The sequence below is a fragment of the Anarrhichthys ocellatus genome, unplaced genomic scaffold (assembly GCF_004355925.1).
Source record: "Anarrhichthys ocellatus isolate YVR2014 unplaced genomic scaffold, GSC_Weel_1.0 scaffold20, whole genome shotgun sequence".
NCBI classification, from domain to species: Eukaryota; Metazoa; Chordata; class Actinopteri; order Perciformes; family Anarhichadidae; genus Anarrhichthys; species Anarrhichthys ocellatus.
Window position 1 is genome coordinate 2,881,191 of NW_022280050.1, and position 20,000 is coordinate 2,901,190.

General features: G+C 40.2%; 1 protein-coding gene across 3 annotated transcripts in view; it reads right to left on the reverse strand.

Moving 5' to 3' along the window:
- edar (ectodysplasin A receptor) overlaps nt 1-16,121 on the reverse strand; it is a 30,683-nt gene extending 14,562 nt beyond the window's left edge. Inside the window, exons 1-3 of one of the 3 annotated variants that reach the window (XM_031858235.1) lie at nt 15,900-16,121; nt 5,087-5,152; nt 1,713-1,832 (exon numbers count right to left, since the gene is read on the reverse strand). In XM_031858235.1, the coding sequence (XP_031714095.1) occupies nt 1,713-1,832; nt 5,087-5,137 (171 nt within the window). In that variant the 5' untranslated portion in view covers nt 5,138-5,152; nt 15,900-16,121. Of the gene's footprint in view, nt 1-1,712; nt 2,194-5,086; nt 5,153-15,794; nt 15,807-15,899 lie in introns of those variants that run through there. The other 2 variants (XM_031858236.1, XM_031858234.1) reach the window with 2 other exon arrangements.
- Between the last annotated feature and the right edge of the window lie 3,879 nt (nt 16,122-20,000).

Here is a 20,000-nt window from a genome sequence, read left to right on the forward strand (position 1 = left end):
ACACACACACACACACACACAAAAACATACTCTGTGTTTTGCTCCCTCTCTTTCATCTTTCGTTTCCCTCTTACTTTCATCCGTCTATTCAAACAAGCCTATGCCTCTTAGCTTTGGGGTACAGCAGACTGACTCTCAGAGAAATCTAATATTCCTTCCCTTCTGCTTGACGTCCGTAGGTCTCAGCGTGACTGTTTGATATTAAACTTTGCTGAGCTATTGGCAGGATCTAGTCGCTTTTGGTTAAACTCGCTTTGGATCTTTTTTATGACACAGGATCGCCATGGTTCAGCTTCTGTTTGTTCTCTACAAGCCACTCTGATTGAAAGGTTATTTCCTTTCAAAGCTAGTATAAGGGAGGTAAAAAAAACAACTAGAATTGACAACAATCAGGGAATATTTTGGCTTTGTTTGCCTTTATTTTGAAAGTTGACAGGGATGGTAAAGAAGGGAAATGATGGTGATGAAATGCAACAAAAGTCCCGGGCAAATTTGAGCCGCTGCATGTTACGAATCTTAAAGCCACCAGGCCATAAGGTCCCCCCAGGGAGATTTCACACACTATGCAAGCTGACTCGAAACTGCAATGCCAAATTCTGAGTCCTCACGTCACCATGCCTTTCATCACTCACTAAAAGTTAAGGAAATATAAGTTTCTTTCCACTGTGTATCTTCATGTAAACTAAGATGGAAATGTAATCCAGCTACATCACATACAATCTGGATACAAGATGCCCTTTAAAAGCCTCCTTGGATGTCTTGTGTGATGTCTGTGTGTGTAAGTGTGTACTTTCTGAAGTCTCTGTTGTGAGGATGAACCCTGTGGTTATCCCATGATTAAAAGGGTGTCAAGAAACACACACACACAGATGCACATAAAGCTGAGGGGAACAAAATAAAACATGAATTACAGACACCCAGAGGATCAGACAGGCAGGAGAGAGTGCAAAGTGGACTCTCATCTCGCTGATTAAACTTCTTTCATTGCCATGAAATTCACAGATGGCCGTGTCTCCGTAAGGATGAACTGTAATACCGTTGATGATCCCTTAATTTGTCATTCAGCAGCATCTTGAGGTAATATAGATAAGAAAATCTGAGAATACTGCTGCACCCAAATAAATGACAGAGACTATAACTCATCTTGTTCAGCCTTGAGTGCCGCCGCCTCTCTTAAGAAGGTGTGGCATCCCGGAGTGCCAACTGAAGCGTTAACCTGCTCTCTGTTTTCTTTGGCCGTCGGCAGACTGACTGACGGAGGCTGAAGCGCTATGTGACTACTGCAAGTCATTCACTGTAATGCATGCCTTCACATCGAAGTCAGCGAGAGCAATAAACCATGAGAAATTGTTCACTTCAATTTAGGCACTCTTCACTGTGCAGCTATGTGTGCGCTTCTGTGTGTGTGTGTGTGTGTGTGTGTGTGTATCGTGGGTGGTCTGAACAAAAATGACGCAAAGGTTCACAAAGTCAGCTGTCACACTATTTATCAATTTTGTATGGTTACAATTTGAAATGGCAGCTTTATCCCGCTCCCAATTTATTGCTGCGGCTGATTCTAATATGTACTTAAAAAAGTATAGGTGCATGAAAAAAACACTTAATTATAGAGACAAACCAATGGTTGTCATGCATGTGTGTGTGTGTGTGTGTGTGTGTGTGTGTGTGTGTGTGTGTGTGTGCATCTCTCTCTCTCTCTCTCTCTCTCTCACCATATGCGGCTCTTGTCCTGGTTGACACTGAGGGCAGGCCTGGCAACTGTTACTGGTCTGATTGAAGAATTCGTACTCTCCACAGCTGGAATACTCCGCACTAGCAAACATACAACACAACTGGAGGGACAGAGGGGAGGACAGACAGGGGGAGGCCAGAGAGAAAGACAGACGGGGAAAGTGAGACTCTTGCATGACATATGAACAACATTTTGCATGTATTAAAACACACATGCTTCTAGCTCCATGGAATAATGGAACTGAGGGTTGTAAGTCTCCATTTGTGAACTATATTGAACTAAGTATTTATGTTGTCAAAACTATATCAAACATATATACAGATAAATACATTCAAGACTTTTATTTGAATTTTGAAAAATGTGGTTCTATACAGAGTCTTTTATTAACAAGGATTTTGAACTATTGTTTATTAGTTGTTTTTTTTAACCATTTCAATGACTTCTCAGCTGACTTTTATTAATCTGTAGACTATGTATTTGATACATGGTATTTGATTCAGTAATTTGTCTTAAGGATGTCAAAAAAGACAAACACCAAACACAAGTTCTCAGTAATGCCTGAGATAATGCTTACTTGTCTGACCAACAGATCAACAATGCAGATACCAACAATCATTAATCCTCTTAATAAAAAAACCTTCAAATAAACTGTAGAAAAAAATGTTTGTACCTCCATTTTTGTAATTGGGCATACCTCTGCTAAGGGATTTAAATACAGCAAGTTGGACCAAAACGATTCACAGTGCAACAGCAGCCGAGATAAATGCCTGCAGTAGATGATGGCTGATTTAAATAGTGAAACCAACTGGAAAAGAATCAACATCAACATTTTAATTGTCAAAAAGCAACAAACGCCAAATTTCCAGACTTCTTCATCTTTGTTACTCAGATTAGTGGAGATCATTGTTGACTGTGTGTGAGTGTGAGAGAGTTTGCACAATACCAGTGTTTGCGTGTGTGTCTATGTACTGTATGGGTACATTGTGTGTGTGTGTGTCATTGTGTCATTGTGGTTCACTGTAATAAGTAGCAGCTGGTATTTATAGTTTTACCAGCACACTTTGTTCTTTTCCAAACAAACTAACTGACTTTTAAAAAATCATCTGCAGTCCAGAAAATGATCGCAAAGAAAATGTGTGCATGACTAACTCCCTCCGTCTTCTCTCTGTTGTTTCAATAACATCTCCCTCTTTTCTCTCTTCCTCATAATGATCTCATGACAGCGGACACAAGACGCTGTTTGAGTAAATATACAACTGCACGCTGCCTATGTGTTTGTGTATCACAGGATGGAGCACATTCCTCTGTGGCCAAGTTATCGGTTTGTAATTTGTACCAGATTTAAAACAAACTGACCTTTACCTCACACACCTGATGTACAGTTAGTGCAAATCGGCACGCTGAAAGCAAAAACAGTTGTACGACATCATCCGCCAATCACCTTTATCAGTGTGTCGCACATTTATGGGTCACTGTGGGTGTTTTTGCAAGCATTGTGTGCATTGTTCTTTCTCTGGCAATTTGTGCAACTGCGCACGGAGCAGCACTTTGTTTGGCTCTGAAGAAACGGAAACGGCAGTAATGATCTTCTTCTGCACATCGTTCCACAGCTGGAAGGAAGACAACTTCCCACAATATTCTCTGCAGGGCAACAAGCTATCCCACAATGCTTTGGGAGGATATTTAGTCAGGTCTTTCAAACATTGGAGCGTTCATCTCTGCACATTCATCACAGAGGATCCAGCGGGTCCTCATTGTTATTCCTCACACAACTACAATTTGGCAGGAATGCTGTTGAATTGTAAACTACACGGAGTGTTTACCAAAACCAGTGGTGGAGGAAGTATCCAGATCCTTTACATAAGTAAAAGTACTAACACCACACTTTGTACTGCACACGCTAAATATAAAAGTATGTGAAGTATTATTTGAAAGGGTTAGGGTTAGGTAAAAATGTACTGAAAGTATCAAAAGTAAAATAACTCAATACAGAAAAAGCCACTCTGAGTGTTATACTATCATATAATTAGACTGTTATTACTCATGTATTAATCTGTCAGCAGAATTTTACTGAAGTTGTTTGAGGTGGATTGGCTGCCAGCAAAGATTATGTTTAATATAGATTAATCTGCAGATTATTTCTTGATTGATTCATCAGTTGTGTGGTTTCTCAAACATAAGAAAATAGAGAGAAATGTCGTGTTCAAAGTGACATTAGTTATCAAAAGCACGTTAATTAATTTATTGATATCTGACTGTTAGTTAATCAGCTCAGCCCAAATTGTATATACTGTTGGTGGTTAGATATTTGTTGGTACATATTTTATGCATCATATTTTAAAAGTCCTCTTTTGTTTTGTATGTTAAGTCTTAGTTTGTAAAGTACTGACTGTAGATACATGTAGTGCAGACAAAAGGACAATATTTCCCTCTAAAAGCTAATGGAGTAGAAATAGTCTCCACCACTGACTGAAGCGCATCGTCCTTTGACACATCGATAACTCTAGCGCGTCGTCTCTGTGTGTGCTATTGTGCAATATGACACCACCAGCACACTTGTCTTTGTCAGTCATTTCTCATCGTTCTACATATTCCTCAAAGGTGTAGTCTCTATATATATATATATAGTAAGTGATTTTAAAATGTGTAGTAATACATTTCTGATGCCACTATTCGGTGGCGTAGTAAATTGACACCGTCCTAAATGTCTCCTCCTCGTTGACGAAGTGCTCCAGTGTCAGCCTGCATGTGCTCACAGTGACTGACGAGAATAGAACAGAGAACAGGAGAGAGGGAGGGCAAGGTGGAGGAGCCTGTCGGGAACTCTGCCAGTGGGTTTCAACATCAAAACAGGCAGAGAATCTCGAGATTCCCAGTCAGATTATAAAGATATCTGCTCTCAGTATAACTAATTGGTACAAGTGCTGCAATGTTGTGCAAGCAGCTGGCACATAACAATGAGTGTCTGCATGACGCAGTGCCAAGTGTGGAGTGGATTGTGGCTGCGATCCATACCGATGGGCTAACACGAGTTTCTGAGGACACCAGAAATACGATGATGCTTCGGCGTTATGCTGCTGCCTGACAGTATTTTGAAAGAGTGCAAGGAGAAGAAAAAGGATGTGAAGCAGAGGCATAACAGATAGACAGGAAGAGACGAGTGAAAGCTGAGAAAAGGAGGAGGAAAGAGGAAGGACCACGGAGGGGAAAGTGATGAATTAATGAAAATATAGTTAAAGGTAATATGAAATTGGTTTGAGATTAGAACTGAAGAAAGACACGGGTAAATGAATTAAATAGAATTAAAGGAGGAGGATTAGGGAAAATTAAGATGAAACAAAGTCAAAGACTTACCAACAATGAGGACAGAAAGATGGACTTCTTCTGAACTCTCCTCTCTGACATTTTTGCTTCTTCTTCCTGGAGACGAGAGAAAAGACAAAGAGAAATGATTGTAAAGCAAATATTTTCTGTAATCAGTCTTCTGCACCAAACTTCACGTACAAAACAACAAAGTCGGAAATCGAAGCGGTCCTGCCAACAGTAGTGTTGTCAGTGGGCATTGTGTGTGTGTGTGTGTGTGTGTGTGTGTGTGTGTGTGTGAGTGTGGCCCAGATGAGTTCACTGTCCTGTTACCATCACGTCATCGCCCATAAACATGTAATAGCAACAGAACAGCCCGTGGCATTCCTCTGGCTCATAACTGCCAGCACACATCAACGTTGGCTAACCTCAGCTTCAATAAAGGATTGTGATATCACTTAATTATTATCTGCCTGTGTCTTTGCTATGTCTCTCTCAGCTAAAGTTTTTGGCAAAACCCTGAACTTAGTGGAAACGCCAGTAAAAACAGCTTTCAAGTCTGGTTTCAGACCAGCTAACAACTCCATTGCAGTTCCACCAAAATGAGGCTGAAGTAAAAACAAACATTTAGTAAATAGCTGAGACTCTGTTTTAAATCCTCTACACACACAGTGTCTGTAACTTTGAAGTGGACGTTGGGCAAACAGTCATTATGCGATTGTGTGTTTGTTTTCGTACATATGAAATGATGGCTGGTGTTTGGATGTGCTTTTCATACTAGCAACACTTCATAAAGTCTGTGTGTGTTTCTCTCAGTAAGGCGTAAATTAAAATTTGGTGTGTTTGTGTGAGTCCATGCGCCTGTGTGTGGTGATGTGGGATTGCTTGTTTGTTCTTTTGTGCGTCTGAAAGATCGTGCCTGCGATTTGATTTACTGTGTGTTTGTCCTGCCTTGGTCTGCACTGAGAGTGTGTGTCGCTGTGTGTGTGTGTGTGTGTATGTGTGTGTGTCGCTGTGTGTGTGATGTGCGAGTATGTAAATGATGCCGTCACTGTAATTGAAAGGATATGTATACTGGCTGGGGTCCTCTGTAAAGAATCACCTCTTAAGCAGCGGTTGAATGCAAACGATGAGCCCGGAATCACTCATCACTCAGAATGGCTCAGAATAATTTGCAAACAAATTAAAAAAATGTTATCATAAAACATAAGAGTGCTCTAATATAAATCACTTCCTCAAAAGGAAGAAAAATGGAACAAACTGACTCATTTACAGCATTTAATAGAAAGATACTCAATATAGCACAAGCAACTTGCATGCTTGATTGTTATTTTTTACTGCACATGCACATTTTCCAAAGTATTCCACTAGGTTCTTTTTGTGTGCGTGTGTTTGTGTGAGTGTGTGCATGTGTGTGTGTGTGTGTGTGTGTGGTCTCTGACAGAAAAGAGCATTCTGAGTGAACGCTGCTTCTATCAGCTTCCTGTAACACTGTGGAGCTGCTGGGTGTTAAATTACTCCAATTATTATTCGCTTCTTTCCTTTCTTTTCTTTTTTTTTTTGTTCTTTTATAATTTGCTTCTAATCTACAAGTAATTACAAGGTTACATTCACTATTCTAAACTTACAAACTCCACCATATATAAGTGGAGGGACTCCAATGCACAATCCTTTGATCAACTCAGCGAGTTGATAGATACATTTTCTGCCCATTAAGATGAAATATAAGTTTTGTAATGATTAATACCAGACATGGTAATGAGCAGCGAATACTTTCACAAGTAATTTATGACAAACCCATATTTCAAATCCATTTTTCCCATCTTCCAATTCAACATTGATTTTCACAGCTAAATACGATTTTAAGCTCTAGTTATGTACATTGGAATTAGTAAAGTATACAAACACTAATTAAAGCATGTACTCACTCACACACACACACACACACACATATACACATACACACAAACGCACCTTTAATTACTGTTATTAAGTACATTTCTCATGGAGTCTCTTTTCAGTGTTGATTATATGAAGGAAGTAAATGCATGTATAAATGTGTATATAGATGCTTTTCTTGGATCTAAGGCTTCTGTCTAATTTCCTGGCTGTATAGTGGACCCTGTGATCCCCTAAACCCTGCTGATAACACACCTGCATCACATCTGCTCACACAACTAGGCCTGAATGAAACACGTTGTGCTCAAACTGAAACAAGAAGACAATCTTAAAGTCTGATTACTTTTAACTCACATGGGACCAAGGTGCCACAGTAAGCGTATTATGTATTTAGACATTTCGATAATTTTGAAATTTATCTACATTTTCAATCTACGTTAAAATAGAATAATAAGAATGCCAGGGGAACAGCATGAGTAATAATCTATTGTTTATCTTTTGTAGTGAGAGTAGTGTGACAGCACAGCAACAAGTATGGCTGTTGGAGGTCTGAGTGGCAGATTTGACCTCTTTATAACAACAGACTATTCTGTTAACCATGAAGGCATTCACTCCCTAACCTTCATCATGTAGTGTGAGTTGCTTAAATACAACCATAAGGGGCGGCAGACCAAAAAACGAATCCACTGACATTGTAGTTTTGTCATAAAAAACATGTTACTGTTTTGATTGATCAGATCATGCTCAAAATCCACATTAAGAGAGCGAGAGAGAGAGACGGAGACAGGACGCCATTATCTGAGGTCAAAATCAGTCTGTCTGGCTCTAAACCTCTGATTCCACTCTTCCATTCCAGACTTGAGTGAAAAACCTTTTGATCTTCGACGACAGCTAATTCCCCGACCCCGAGGGTTTGATCTTGCTTAATTACAGCTTCAACATACACGCACACGCAAAACACACACACACATTAACACATAGATATGGTGTATAAATACGCACAGAGCTGGTTTCTGAGGGCAAAATAGGCTTAATTGCACAAGTCCTTATGGGAAGACCACAACCGGTGCGTGTGTGTGTGAGTGTGAGTGTGTGTGCATTGGGTTGTGTGTTGCTGCCGAAGAGATAAAAGAGTAGACAGCACTTTTTAAATCAGGAAATGAAGAACTTCCAAATGGCCGTGGACCCCCTCAAGGCTACTCATTACGGGGTTAAAGTGATGCGCTCACACACACACACACCACTGTGCTTGAAGACTCTCGGTGTCTTCTGACACTCTGTTCTACCTCTTTTCACCCTCTCTCTGTCTCTCTAACCCTCGCGCTCTCTGTCGGGGCAGGTCGGAGATGAAAGTCAGCCCAAGTCGTTTTTGCCCCCCGAGGGTATTAATCTTCTAACGACCACATAATCTCTGATAAATAGCCCTCCTGTCTTTAGCGGTGTCATTACCAGGTAGAGCATATACGCAGTTCATTGTGGCACCCATAGAACACAGCCGTTGTACTGGGCAGCTCCCAGTATGAGCGTGTGAAAGCACTGAGGAAAAGCAGTTCAGCCTTTTTTTCTGGATAAATACTTTGTGAAGGATTTATTTCTGGATAAATACTTTGTGAAGGCTTTATTTCTGGATAAATACTTTGTGAAGGCTTTATTTCTGGATAAATACTTTGTGAAGGCTTTATTTCTGCAGCATTGTTTGCCACCTCTCCCCCCCTCTCTCCTCCCTTCACTCGCCCTGTCTTCATCTCTGTTTTTGATTTGGCTGCATTTGATTGCTCTTTTCTTGTCAGTAGAAGAGACCAAATTATACATAACTATGGGAAGACGATTAACTCCGCTTCATTAAAAAAATGCACAATAACAAACCCGTTGACCTTTAAATCCATACAAAGCGATTTAACGAGACTGAAAAGAAGCCCTCTTTCATCAAAGTTCCCCGGCCTACAGTGACAAGCATAATGCCGTAATATCGAAAACTTCAAAGCAGAATGAAGTGTGTATCGATATGGACTGCAGCTAAATATGACAGCCAAATGTGATCGACTAAGCTAAAAGTCATTATGGGGATGTTTAGACCCTGTAGGTGAAAGGAGGGGTCGCCTTATGGAAATTCCCATAGATCAGCTCGTACAGGCACATTAAGTAGACAGTGAATGTTAAGTCTCTACACTCTACCACCCATACCTGCCAGTCAGTCTCTCGTTATTCATCCTTGTGCTTGTTTTCTTTGTGGTAATGCTTCAGACCTCACTGTGTAAGCACACTGTGTGTACATTTCGATAAATAGAGCATCTGATTGGTTGGAATAAGAACGTATTCGGTGATTAGTTGTTTCTTGTGGGGAAATAAGCTATTCATTATTGGTTGTTACTTGTAAAATAATAGTCGCTTCTCTGGCACCACAATCATACTGATGAACATGCTTTGTTCTTTTACAAAGAGTAGGTTTTTACTGCATGATTAGTCTGCGGTAGTTCAGTTTGTCCTCCCAGAGTGGAATGCTTGATTCACTTACACATCATTTGGAAGATTCACAATATCTCCAAAATCCCCCTCCGTTCCATGTGGAGTCCAGGACCAAATAATAGCATCCGCGTATAGAGAAACATGCAGCAAGTTCAATGGGCCAAGTCACAGTTCTCCAGCTGGTTTCGAGATTAAAAACACTACAGAAATATTATCTAACAACGTGTAATTTATTGTTATGAACGTGAACAAATGCGTGGGAAAAATCCAGTTCCTTTTACAATTGGGCAATATGGAGAAAATCCAATATCCCCATGTTTTTGACCAAATACCTCGACATCGATACTGGGATGATATTGTAGGGTTTTGGACTCAAATGTAGTAACACATGAGGACCAGTTCAGTGCACTAAATGGGATAAACCAGTGGCAACTTTAGCACTTTTGTTGTTGTTGCTTCGTTTTACTGGACCATTAAATGGATACCTAAACAGTTAACGAGTGTTTAAAATTGCTCTTTCTGTCTCTTTTTCCTCGTCTCATTGATTTAATTCCATTCATTAATTTCATTGAGACATATCGAGCCAAAAGATTACCCATGGATTATGTGGGAAACGACGTTTCACCATCAGTGTTTGTAACATCTATTTATTACGCCGGTTGATAATGACTTCCTGCCTGATTAGGTAATAGAGCCAATCAGAGAACAGGGAACTCGAACAGGAAGCAAACCAATGAACCGATGAAGGATGAGGTTAGAGAAGGGTTTGTGGGCTCTTCCACGGCAATTAATTTCTGATGACAATTAAATCAGCAGCATGTGGATTCAGCCGTCTCTGTCATCCTGGTTTTGATATTTCTAAAAGGAAAATCTGTTTTCCATTGAAATCTTTCTCTTTCTTCTCTAACTTATTTTTTTCAATCAAGCAACCTCCTCTCCTGTCTTTGTATCGGGTACATTTGAAATGATGATTGAATAATGATTGCACATTACTGGACTGTTAATGCTGGTATTGTTTGACTGAAGCTACTGCAGCTGAGGATTCTTGCCAATATTTGACTGCTTTGGCCATTTCGTCAGTTTCTGTGTCTCACTCTAAATAAAATATAATTTTGGCCCTATACAACAGCTACTGCTCTAACCCTACCATAAACACACTCTATATATATATATATATATATATATATATATATATATATAATCCCTCTGCTACCAGGCCATAAACAAGTTTCAAAGTTAATCAATGCGCTGCTTTATCCCTATCCTATCCCTAGCAATTCATTTTGCAGACCAGGGCTCAACCTGACAAATCCAAGCAAGATCTCAAACACATGTTACTACTCTCTTCATGACCACCAGCCTGTTTGTGTGTGTGCGCGCACAGCACCTCAAATCCTGCTGTTTTCCAGCCAACCAAGCAGAGACTATATCACGCTCACCAGCTTTGAGCCTCAGACAGAAGAAGAGACGGTCATCATCAGCTTCACTTCACTTGACGCAGATGTCTGTCTGTCTAACAAAAACAAAACAAATCTTCATCTATTACAGAATGTAGATCATGTTCTGTAAACGTAAGCATTGTGTATTTTTAACAACTTTCCACTTTATGCACATGTCAGTACGAAGTGTACAACTTCATGCTTTATCAGTAAATATATATTTAGCTAGCTATCTAAAGACAAAGGCGTTAACTAGCAAAAAAGTGCAACAATGTTAAATAAATAAATGCTGGAATATTATGATTATTATGACTAAGATTAATGATCTGAATTTGCACAAGTAATAACGCTTCAAACAAGTGGGTTTGTACATAAAACATGAATCAGAAAACCATTAACGATGTGGATTTCCCTTCTATCAGGTCTGTCACTTACGCCTCCACCAGCTCTGGTAAACAAGTCACTCAAACAACATTCCTTATATATTTTAATCTTTACACTGGGTGATTGTGCCTCTGATTCTATCTACTTACTTTGATTTGTTTCTTGTCAGATTTTCCACTCAAGTAGCAACGAGATAAAAGCTACAGAAACACCGACCACAAAGTGAACCCATTTGTGAATTGCGAATTATCAGGATATTATAATCAGAGAAACTCTTCTCACAATAGTCTATAATCTTCAGAAAAAGAAATGAGACAATTTTATTCAGGATAATACCATGTCATTAACTGTACAGCGACCATAATCATCTACCTGTGCTTCAAATAATCGGCCTGATAAACGTCAAAACACACCTCAGTTCACTGAATGTTGTGTGTTCAAGAATTTGGCCAATCCACCTTTAAGTAATCATAAATGCCCCCGCTGGCTTTCTTTTCAGAAGTGAATTATGAAGGAGGAATGTGCTGCTGGCATTTTGTCTCATTCTATGATTTGGAGGCAGCTGGAGAGTAAATAGAGGGGTGGTGGCAGCGCTGTCAGTCAAATTAGACCAACCACTTTCACCTTTCGGCTGAATCAGCCGGCTGAAAAACGCCTTAACAGAACTCCCTGATTGGAAAAAGTAAGCTCTAAAAACAGAAGAGACAGCTCTATAGTTACAATGTACACTAATCATTATTATCAGGCTCACACACACACTGCACTGCTGACATGTGTGTTAATGTTCATTCCCATTCTCCCTGCATGTCCAAAGAAGAAAGTAGCCATCAAGGCTCAGATATCAGGAACTAAATGAGCCAGAAATAGATAAAAGTTTAATTTGCAAGATAATGACCGTCTGAGTTTGATGTGAAAATAAACCAATGATTAAAGTGATTTCCAACTTTGGAGACAGGCGCCAACAGCTGGCCGTCGTATGCTGACTAAACATCCGTTTGCTCGGACCCCGTCCAACCGCAGCGTCGTGGTTTATCGGTGCGAGCTGTACCGTCACAGGAGTGTCAAAGCGGGCTTTGCAGAAACTTCCACAGTTTCCTACTCTGGGCCACACAAAGGGTTGATGGCTCAAATGACACCTGAAGTATAGCTTTCATGTAAATACTTGATTCCTGAAATAATGTGCAGATGTTTTTAAGCAGCAGGAAATCATCCCACCTCCAGTAGAGGGACATACATGGCCAGTTCCTATACGTGCGCATCTGTGTGTGATGTTTCTTCATCTGTCTTCATCTTTTGATTGCTTTAATTACAGACTTTACTGTCAGTTTCCCACTCCGTGCGCAGGAAAAACAAACTCTTGCGGCACATGAAAAGAAGTCACACACATGTTGGCGTAACGCACACACACACCTATCCCAGCTCCAGTCAGTCGGTAGGCTCTTTGATTCTCTGCCTGCCGGTGATCTGTCTTTCATCGTCTCTCCTCCCTGATCCCTTGTTCCCCTCTTTAGCTCTGCTGGGGCAGAACATCTCTCTGTCTGTTTATTCTGCAGTGGCTGTAGGTGGGAAGCCTAATCTGCAACCTGGAATCCGTCTGTATGTCTTATTGCTGTCAGAACAAGTAAAATCATAAGATCAAGTAAGAGTTTTATATATTAGGGGGAAGAGTGCAATTCGTAGTGTGTTTCCTCTGATAGGTGATTGCCTTGTTTCTGGACAATACAGTACTTTAAAACACTTAGCACTTAACATCTTAGCTCTAATATAATGACCTCACTCAAAGAGAATTACTGATGAAACATTGGTTTTCAGTAAAAGAAATCCGTGTAGTGTCCGCATTGTTCATTTCTGTTTATTTCAGTTGTCAACATTGAAATAACAAAGCGTATAGTTGTGTGTTCTTCAAACAAATCTGAGGGCTCATGGAGTCTTTCTTGCAGGCGGATAATTCTAGTAGTCTGAGCGGCAGCTTGTCATGTTGGATGGAGGGATCTTTGAAGCACAAATCCTCATCAGCCCACTGAAAAACGAAAGACTTAATAATTCAAGCTCTTACTTAGAGGGTTGAACATTGCAAACCAAAGGAACCATTCACGCCTACTTCTGGTATTGTGTACTTTTAACCTGCCACCAGCAACAGAGCGGATCACACCGCAGATCCTACAACCAATCTGCACAGGTGCCTCGACCAACAACACAATCCCTCACCAGCTTCCCACCCGCCAATCAATTGTTTCACCAACCAGAAACACCACCGCTTGGTGTTCAGCACACAACAATTTATTTTTAGCTTCATCTTAGGGCACAAACTCTCATATGTATCTTAAACTACGATTTTCAAGACCTCACATGGCAATTCTGCTTTTCCACAATGTAAGACATGAAGTGCCAGCTCTCCCAGAATAAATTGATGAATAACTGAAGTAGGTTTCCCATACAGAAGACTCTTTAGTGGACCCAAATTAGACCACAAACCTCAATTTGATTAAACTTGCTCCCTGGAGCATGCAGGGATTTCAACTGTTGATTTAGCGCTGGTTTGTCTGCGCTGTGCATGGGGATATAATAATGGTGAGAGTGAAACCCATGATTAGAAAAGGGTTTTTTTTCTGCTGGGATTATTGCATGTAAATTAAAATATAATCAAATGCAGCTACCTCCTCATTTTGCTGGGGACCTCCTGGAGTCCCCGGAAGACCCCGCTGTGTCATTCTAAGTTACTTGTTTAGTTGTCTGTCCCGGTGCCTGTGAGTTATGCTGCAGTATTTGGTGCATATTGTCAGATGCCTTTTGTTTGCTCTTTCAAGAACATCTTGCATCAGTCAGCAACTGTACACACTATCAGTGTTGAGCGCATACAGAACCTCAGTGCACGGATACAGAATATGCTGCAAATTATAGATCCAATTTATAGCCTGTATTTCATCAGTGAATTATATCTTTGTTCATTGTTCATTGTTTTGTCAGGGTAAAATCCTACTGATAGAGGTAAAACATCTTATTACACATTAACACCTCTTTTCCAGTGCTTTTCGTAATTTTAACATAAACTTAAAGTATGAATACAATGAAGTAAGACACTTTCTTTTGTTTCATTAAACTGTCACTTTTTATGTTTTTCTATTAAAAAAAAAAAGCACATTTTATGAACTGCTCTTTTGTTTTACTGGAAGGCTACGACTTCAGTGAGTAAAACTTTACTTTAAAATAAATGTCAGTATCCCTGTAGGGATAAAATTGACACTGACATTTTCATCACCCCAAAGTAAATAGGGTCATTGTGTGAGTTCTAGTACCGAGCAGCAGTAAGCAACAGAGCGGCGAGTAAATCAATAAATTATCTATTCACTCCAGTCTACCACAGGATGATCATGACTACAGGCGCTGGCTTTGTTACTTTTTTTCTACCTTCATCCCTTTAATCCTCAGAAAACCGTATTAACTTCTTTTGAAGATGAGTTACACTCCCTCCCCTGTTTCTGCTCTGTGTCTCCTTCGCCTTTCTACCTGTGAACATGAAAGATTCAATGGCAGCGGAGACGCGCTGTGCTGGGGGCTGCAGGGGGAGAGAGAGAGAGAGAGACACACACACAGATAGAGAGATAGAAAGAGGGAAAGAGAGAGAAGGGGGGGGGGGGGAGTAGAGACGGATTGATTTCCACCTCCAGCAGCTACAGTTCAAAGCCAGCCAGCAGACTTCAGAGGCTCGGCAGGACCCGGCATGTCCCCAGCCGGGCCGAGCTGCCTGTCTGCGGGCAGGACTTCCCCCAGGGGCCCCGGGGCCCGGGACATTCAGGCGGCACCAAGAAAACAATTATGCAGACAGAGGAGAAAGGTGTGCAGGGTCACACACTCGCTCAAACACACAGTCAAAGATACAGTCTCTTAGACAAACTCCCCAACACATCATACAGGACTGAATGGGCTTATTGCATTAAAATGATTTTATTATCATGATAATATAATAACCCAAACGCCTTTGTCTTCTACTAGTTCTTCTACTCTATTCACACGGATCAAAATCATCACAAGAGGATAAAGTCAGTGACATCTGCAGCATATTTGGGGTTCAAACATCACAGCCTTGTCATGAAGCAATCCAAGCCTAAACTGTGAAGCTGGTGATGTGAGAAACCATCTCGTTTGTCTCCCACCTTGGGCTACAGCCTTTGCACCAACACGCACAGAAGCTGTCACAAACTTCAGGATGTATGTGGAGATTTGTCTGTTGCACACAGACTATATAATTAAAAATGCATGTCATGTAAATTACTTTTTGGGGGGAATAATGATATCGGAAATATATTTCTCCCGTCTCATGCACTTCTCGACATCACAAAGGCCTATATCAATCAGCCTGTCAAATACATGACATGTCATCTAAATAGCAGTGTTTGGCGTCACTTTTGCATATTATGACACAAAACAATATATAGTAACTTTAGTAGCCTAGATGTATTGTTGATGTGTTACCTTTTTTTACATGCATCCGCAGTGTTTCTGTCCTAAAGCCTACATATCCTAAACAAAAATCCTATACTTATTTTAGGTACAACTATAATAAAGCTCACGTTTTTTGGGGGCATAATAGCTGAAGTATTGCTCAGGAATTTCCCCGAAGTCTTGCAGAAATCCGTCCTTGCATTCCAGAGAGCGGAGCTGCTCAGACGTCTTACCTGGAGCTCAGAGAGGGGGGTACGCTGGTTTGGTTTCTCCGCGGCACTGCGGGATCTGCTGGCGGGGCGATCAGTCCTGTTGATCGGCGATCAATCTCTGGCGCGGTGTCGGATAAGCATCGCCGAGGGAACTGGCTGTCTGCGAGTTTTTACTCCACTCAGTCCGAGTTGTGTCTCAGCCTCCACTTTGCTGCATGTCGGTGTGTCTGCAGGCTCCTCCTTGATGAGAGAGAAGAAGAAGAAAAAAAGCGAGAAGTTTTCTCCGCCCTGAATGAGAGACAGATTAACGTGTACAGTCCGCGGTCCCAGGTAGACTCTTGGCGGGGACAATTAACGTTCTGCAGGCTACGACTCAACTCCGCCATCTAGTGTTCACAGGCCTGTAGTGGCAGCACCAGGACTGGCTGAACTGAACTCCAATCTGATCATCAAAAGGAAAAGACCTTCCAAGATTAACCAGAAATAACTATAGGCCTATACTGTATACCTTAACAATGATATATATATATATATATATATATATGCAAACAGTTAAGTGTCCATGCTTCGTTACCTCACACAAGCTAATGACACAGTATTTGTACTTTGTATCTTGCTTGTCCCATATTCTCTGAATATGTGTTTGTATACACTGTGAGTATTGTGTCTCATATTAGGGCTACAACTAACTGTTTTCATTATCGGTTAATTCCCCATTTGGTTTCTCAATAAATAGTTTTAAAATAGTGGAAACATGTCCATCGCGGGTTTATAGGGCCCAAATTGATTTCTTACAAATTGCTCATTCCTTTGGTCAAACAGTTTTGAAATACAAATATATTCGTTTTGTTGTCATTTAAAACAAAGAAAATCAGCAAAATGTCACATTTGAGACATTAAAACCAGTTAATGTTGGCATATATGATAAATGTACTGTCTATAATGCATATGCTACTGACAAGCTTTACTGTACTATTACAGCTGCCATCATTACTTACAAAATACTACTAATATTGCTGTTATGACTACCTTTAATTTTTAATTCTACCTACTACCACTTCAATTTCAGATTTGGTGAAATTTGTTTTGGTACAGCTAAATATGCAACATATATAGGCAGACAAATAACAAATATAAATATTAACCACAATATCCATATGTGGGCTGATAAAAGTTACTTATTACTATCACTATTAGAGTACTTTACCTGAAGGCCAGCAACACACACACACAAGCACCTTGTTTGAGATGATAAATTGTCTTTGAAATAGAAGCTATAAATTAGTTTGAGTGTGCGTGTGACTTGTTTGTGTGATGTGGATGACTGGTGCCTGTTGTCTGAGTTGGACTAAAGCTTGGACTTTAGTTTTCCTCCTTCTCCTCCTCCTCCTCCTCCTCCTTCTTTCTGCCGCTTCTCCTTTTCACAGCCACAGGAAGGGTGAGATAAAAGAGGGGCTTTGAAAACACTGGGAATCCTGTAATTACTCACTCTCCCTCTCCGTCTCCGTCTTCCCCCTCTGTCCCTAGTTTTCTTTTTTCTCTGTATCTCCATCGTCTTTCTCCTTCTTGGTTACCCTCTCATCATCCTTTTCGCGTTCTCTGTCGCTCTCTCTCCTTCTCTCTTTCTCCATCCTCTTCTCTCTCTTCTTTCTTCGCGCTCCGTCTCTCTGTCTCCCTCCTGCTTTGAGCGGCTCATTGATGTCGATCCAGGGGCTTCCTGACTGAAAAGGAGGATGAGAGGAGAAGAGATTAGATGAGAAGAGTGGATAAAGAGAGGATGAGGACAGGATAACAAGAAGACTGATGAGTTCTGCTGAAAGAATGATGGCTGCTCTGTCACCGACCGGACAAAAACACACATTAAGCCAAACCTGTATTTACTGTGATGGATGTTGTAACACAAAAACACATGCAAGTGAATCTGCAGGGGTGAAATGGGATATAAAAAGATAGGATATATGTTGAGATAATGGGACACATGATATATGAGACACTACAGTGAGGCAGACTGAGATACATGAGGCATAATGTGACAAAAAAGATTAAACAAGATCAGATATGATGAGATAAGGGATTATTTAATAAAGCTACATTAATATAGAATAGTATAGGATTACATATCCTTGACACACTGCATGATCCCTGTGGAGAAATGTGGTTGTTGCAGCATTAATTAGAAGGATGCAGCAAAGAAACAAACAATATGCATATATGTATTTAACAAATACTGTACATCTGATAATGAAAACAACATTTTTGAGTTATGAAAAACAGCATTTATGATGGAAAAATAAACTTTAAAGAATACGTTGTTTTGACATGTACATTCACTCAGCCTTTCTTTTCTTTCAACACTAAAAATAGGCATAATGTGGAAGACTGCCTCAAATTTGTTTTTTGTACATTTCTAGTTTACTCAATACATTGTCTCCATGTACTGCGTTCCTGTTTTAAATTTATTTATGGGTCTGCTTTTGTTTATGCGCTGGACAAATAAGATTTGGAGTTATGATTACTTGTCCCATGAATAAATGTATTCATCAGCAGTATATATCTTGAGTCTCTACGGTCAACAAGCATTCATGTTGGAGATCAGAGTTGTTAAGATTCAGGAGTACAGCAGCTGTCACAGTGTGCCTATATCCTGCTTAACCCTCCCTCAGCACCACATCAAAGTACTGTAGCTCACAGAAGATAGCAGTCAGTGGAGGCCTAATTTGCTGCCTGGTGTAATGAAGTTAGGGTAACTTCAATTTGCAGCGAAATCTTTAAAAGCAAACTTCCTCATGCTTTTCATGTGCCCCGAGGAGACTCAAACCCTGAAAGAAGAAATTGAAAATGTGGTCTCTTTTGAACTTTTCAAGGATGAAATCAAGGCATTATAGGAAGATTATGATGTTGATACTTCTATTTTTTCTCCTTATATTTCAGATTTATGTTATTAGCTTCTATGGAAACGCGTACATTTAACCTATGGCCTAAAGATATTTGTACATTACTCACTGTATATAGAATGTATTCTGATTCAATGTCACATTCCCACTGAAAAAAAGCAAAATAAAACACATACAACTTTTTTTACATGCTGTATGAATTGACCTACAGACTCAATGACCTTGTTAGCACCCCCCACCATGCACATTGTCTGTGAGAACACACTCACATTCTCTAACTACTGTTCAACAAGGAAGCAAAGAGCCGGTTGCCATGGTAACTGCAGTGTCAGCTAACCTACTTTTGCATGAACGAAGGACATTGGTCGATGGGAGAGAGGTGCATGTTATATAGGTACAGAAGACACGCACACACACACACACACACACACACACACACACACAGAAATGCACTATACATATTCATTACATTTTCTCAATCTTTTCTCCGGAGCAGTCAGCGGGAGAACGCTTGTGTTTGCAGAGAAATGATTGAAAATAATGAGAATTATTATTGATATTATTGATAAAGATGAAGACAATATAAGGGTATATGAAACTTTGGGTGAACCCCGTAAACTAGGTTGATGCAGAAGAAAAAAAAGATGTGAAAACAATTACAGTATGCAGGCAGTGTCAGGTCAACTCAAGTTTGTTTTCATATCTCATCATCACAAGAATTTCCCAAGGGACAACATTCAATTATAAAATAATTACTTTTTTTATTGCATATACTGCAGTACAGTATTCAACTTAATAAAATACAGAGCATAAAGCACTGAAAGCCCATTGGAAACACATAAGAGGCCTCACGAACTTACCTTGCCAAGCCTTCAGCAAACTGGCCGCCACTCACTGACCCAACCCCGAGCAAGGAAAATAAAAATGCAATATCAAAATTCTGAGGGAGGAAACTGCCCTCACAAGGATCGCTTAGCATGCCATAATGTGCCAGTCGGTGCTCACGTCCACATAATCTGAACATGCTGAGAATTCCAACACGTGAATGCATTATGTAGAGATACTATTATATTAATAGAGTGCATTAAAAATAACACTGTATACAAATGCACAACCTAAAAGTAAACCTTGCGACACTGGATCATGACGGTATTTAAATTTACATCAAGCAAGTGGTGTACAAGTATCAATATTGGACAAACGTCAATCTTAGTGGCGTCTCAAAGAG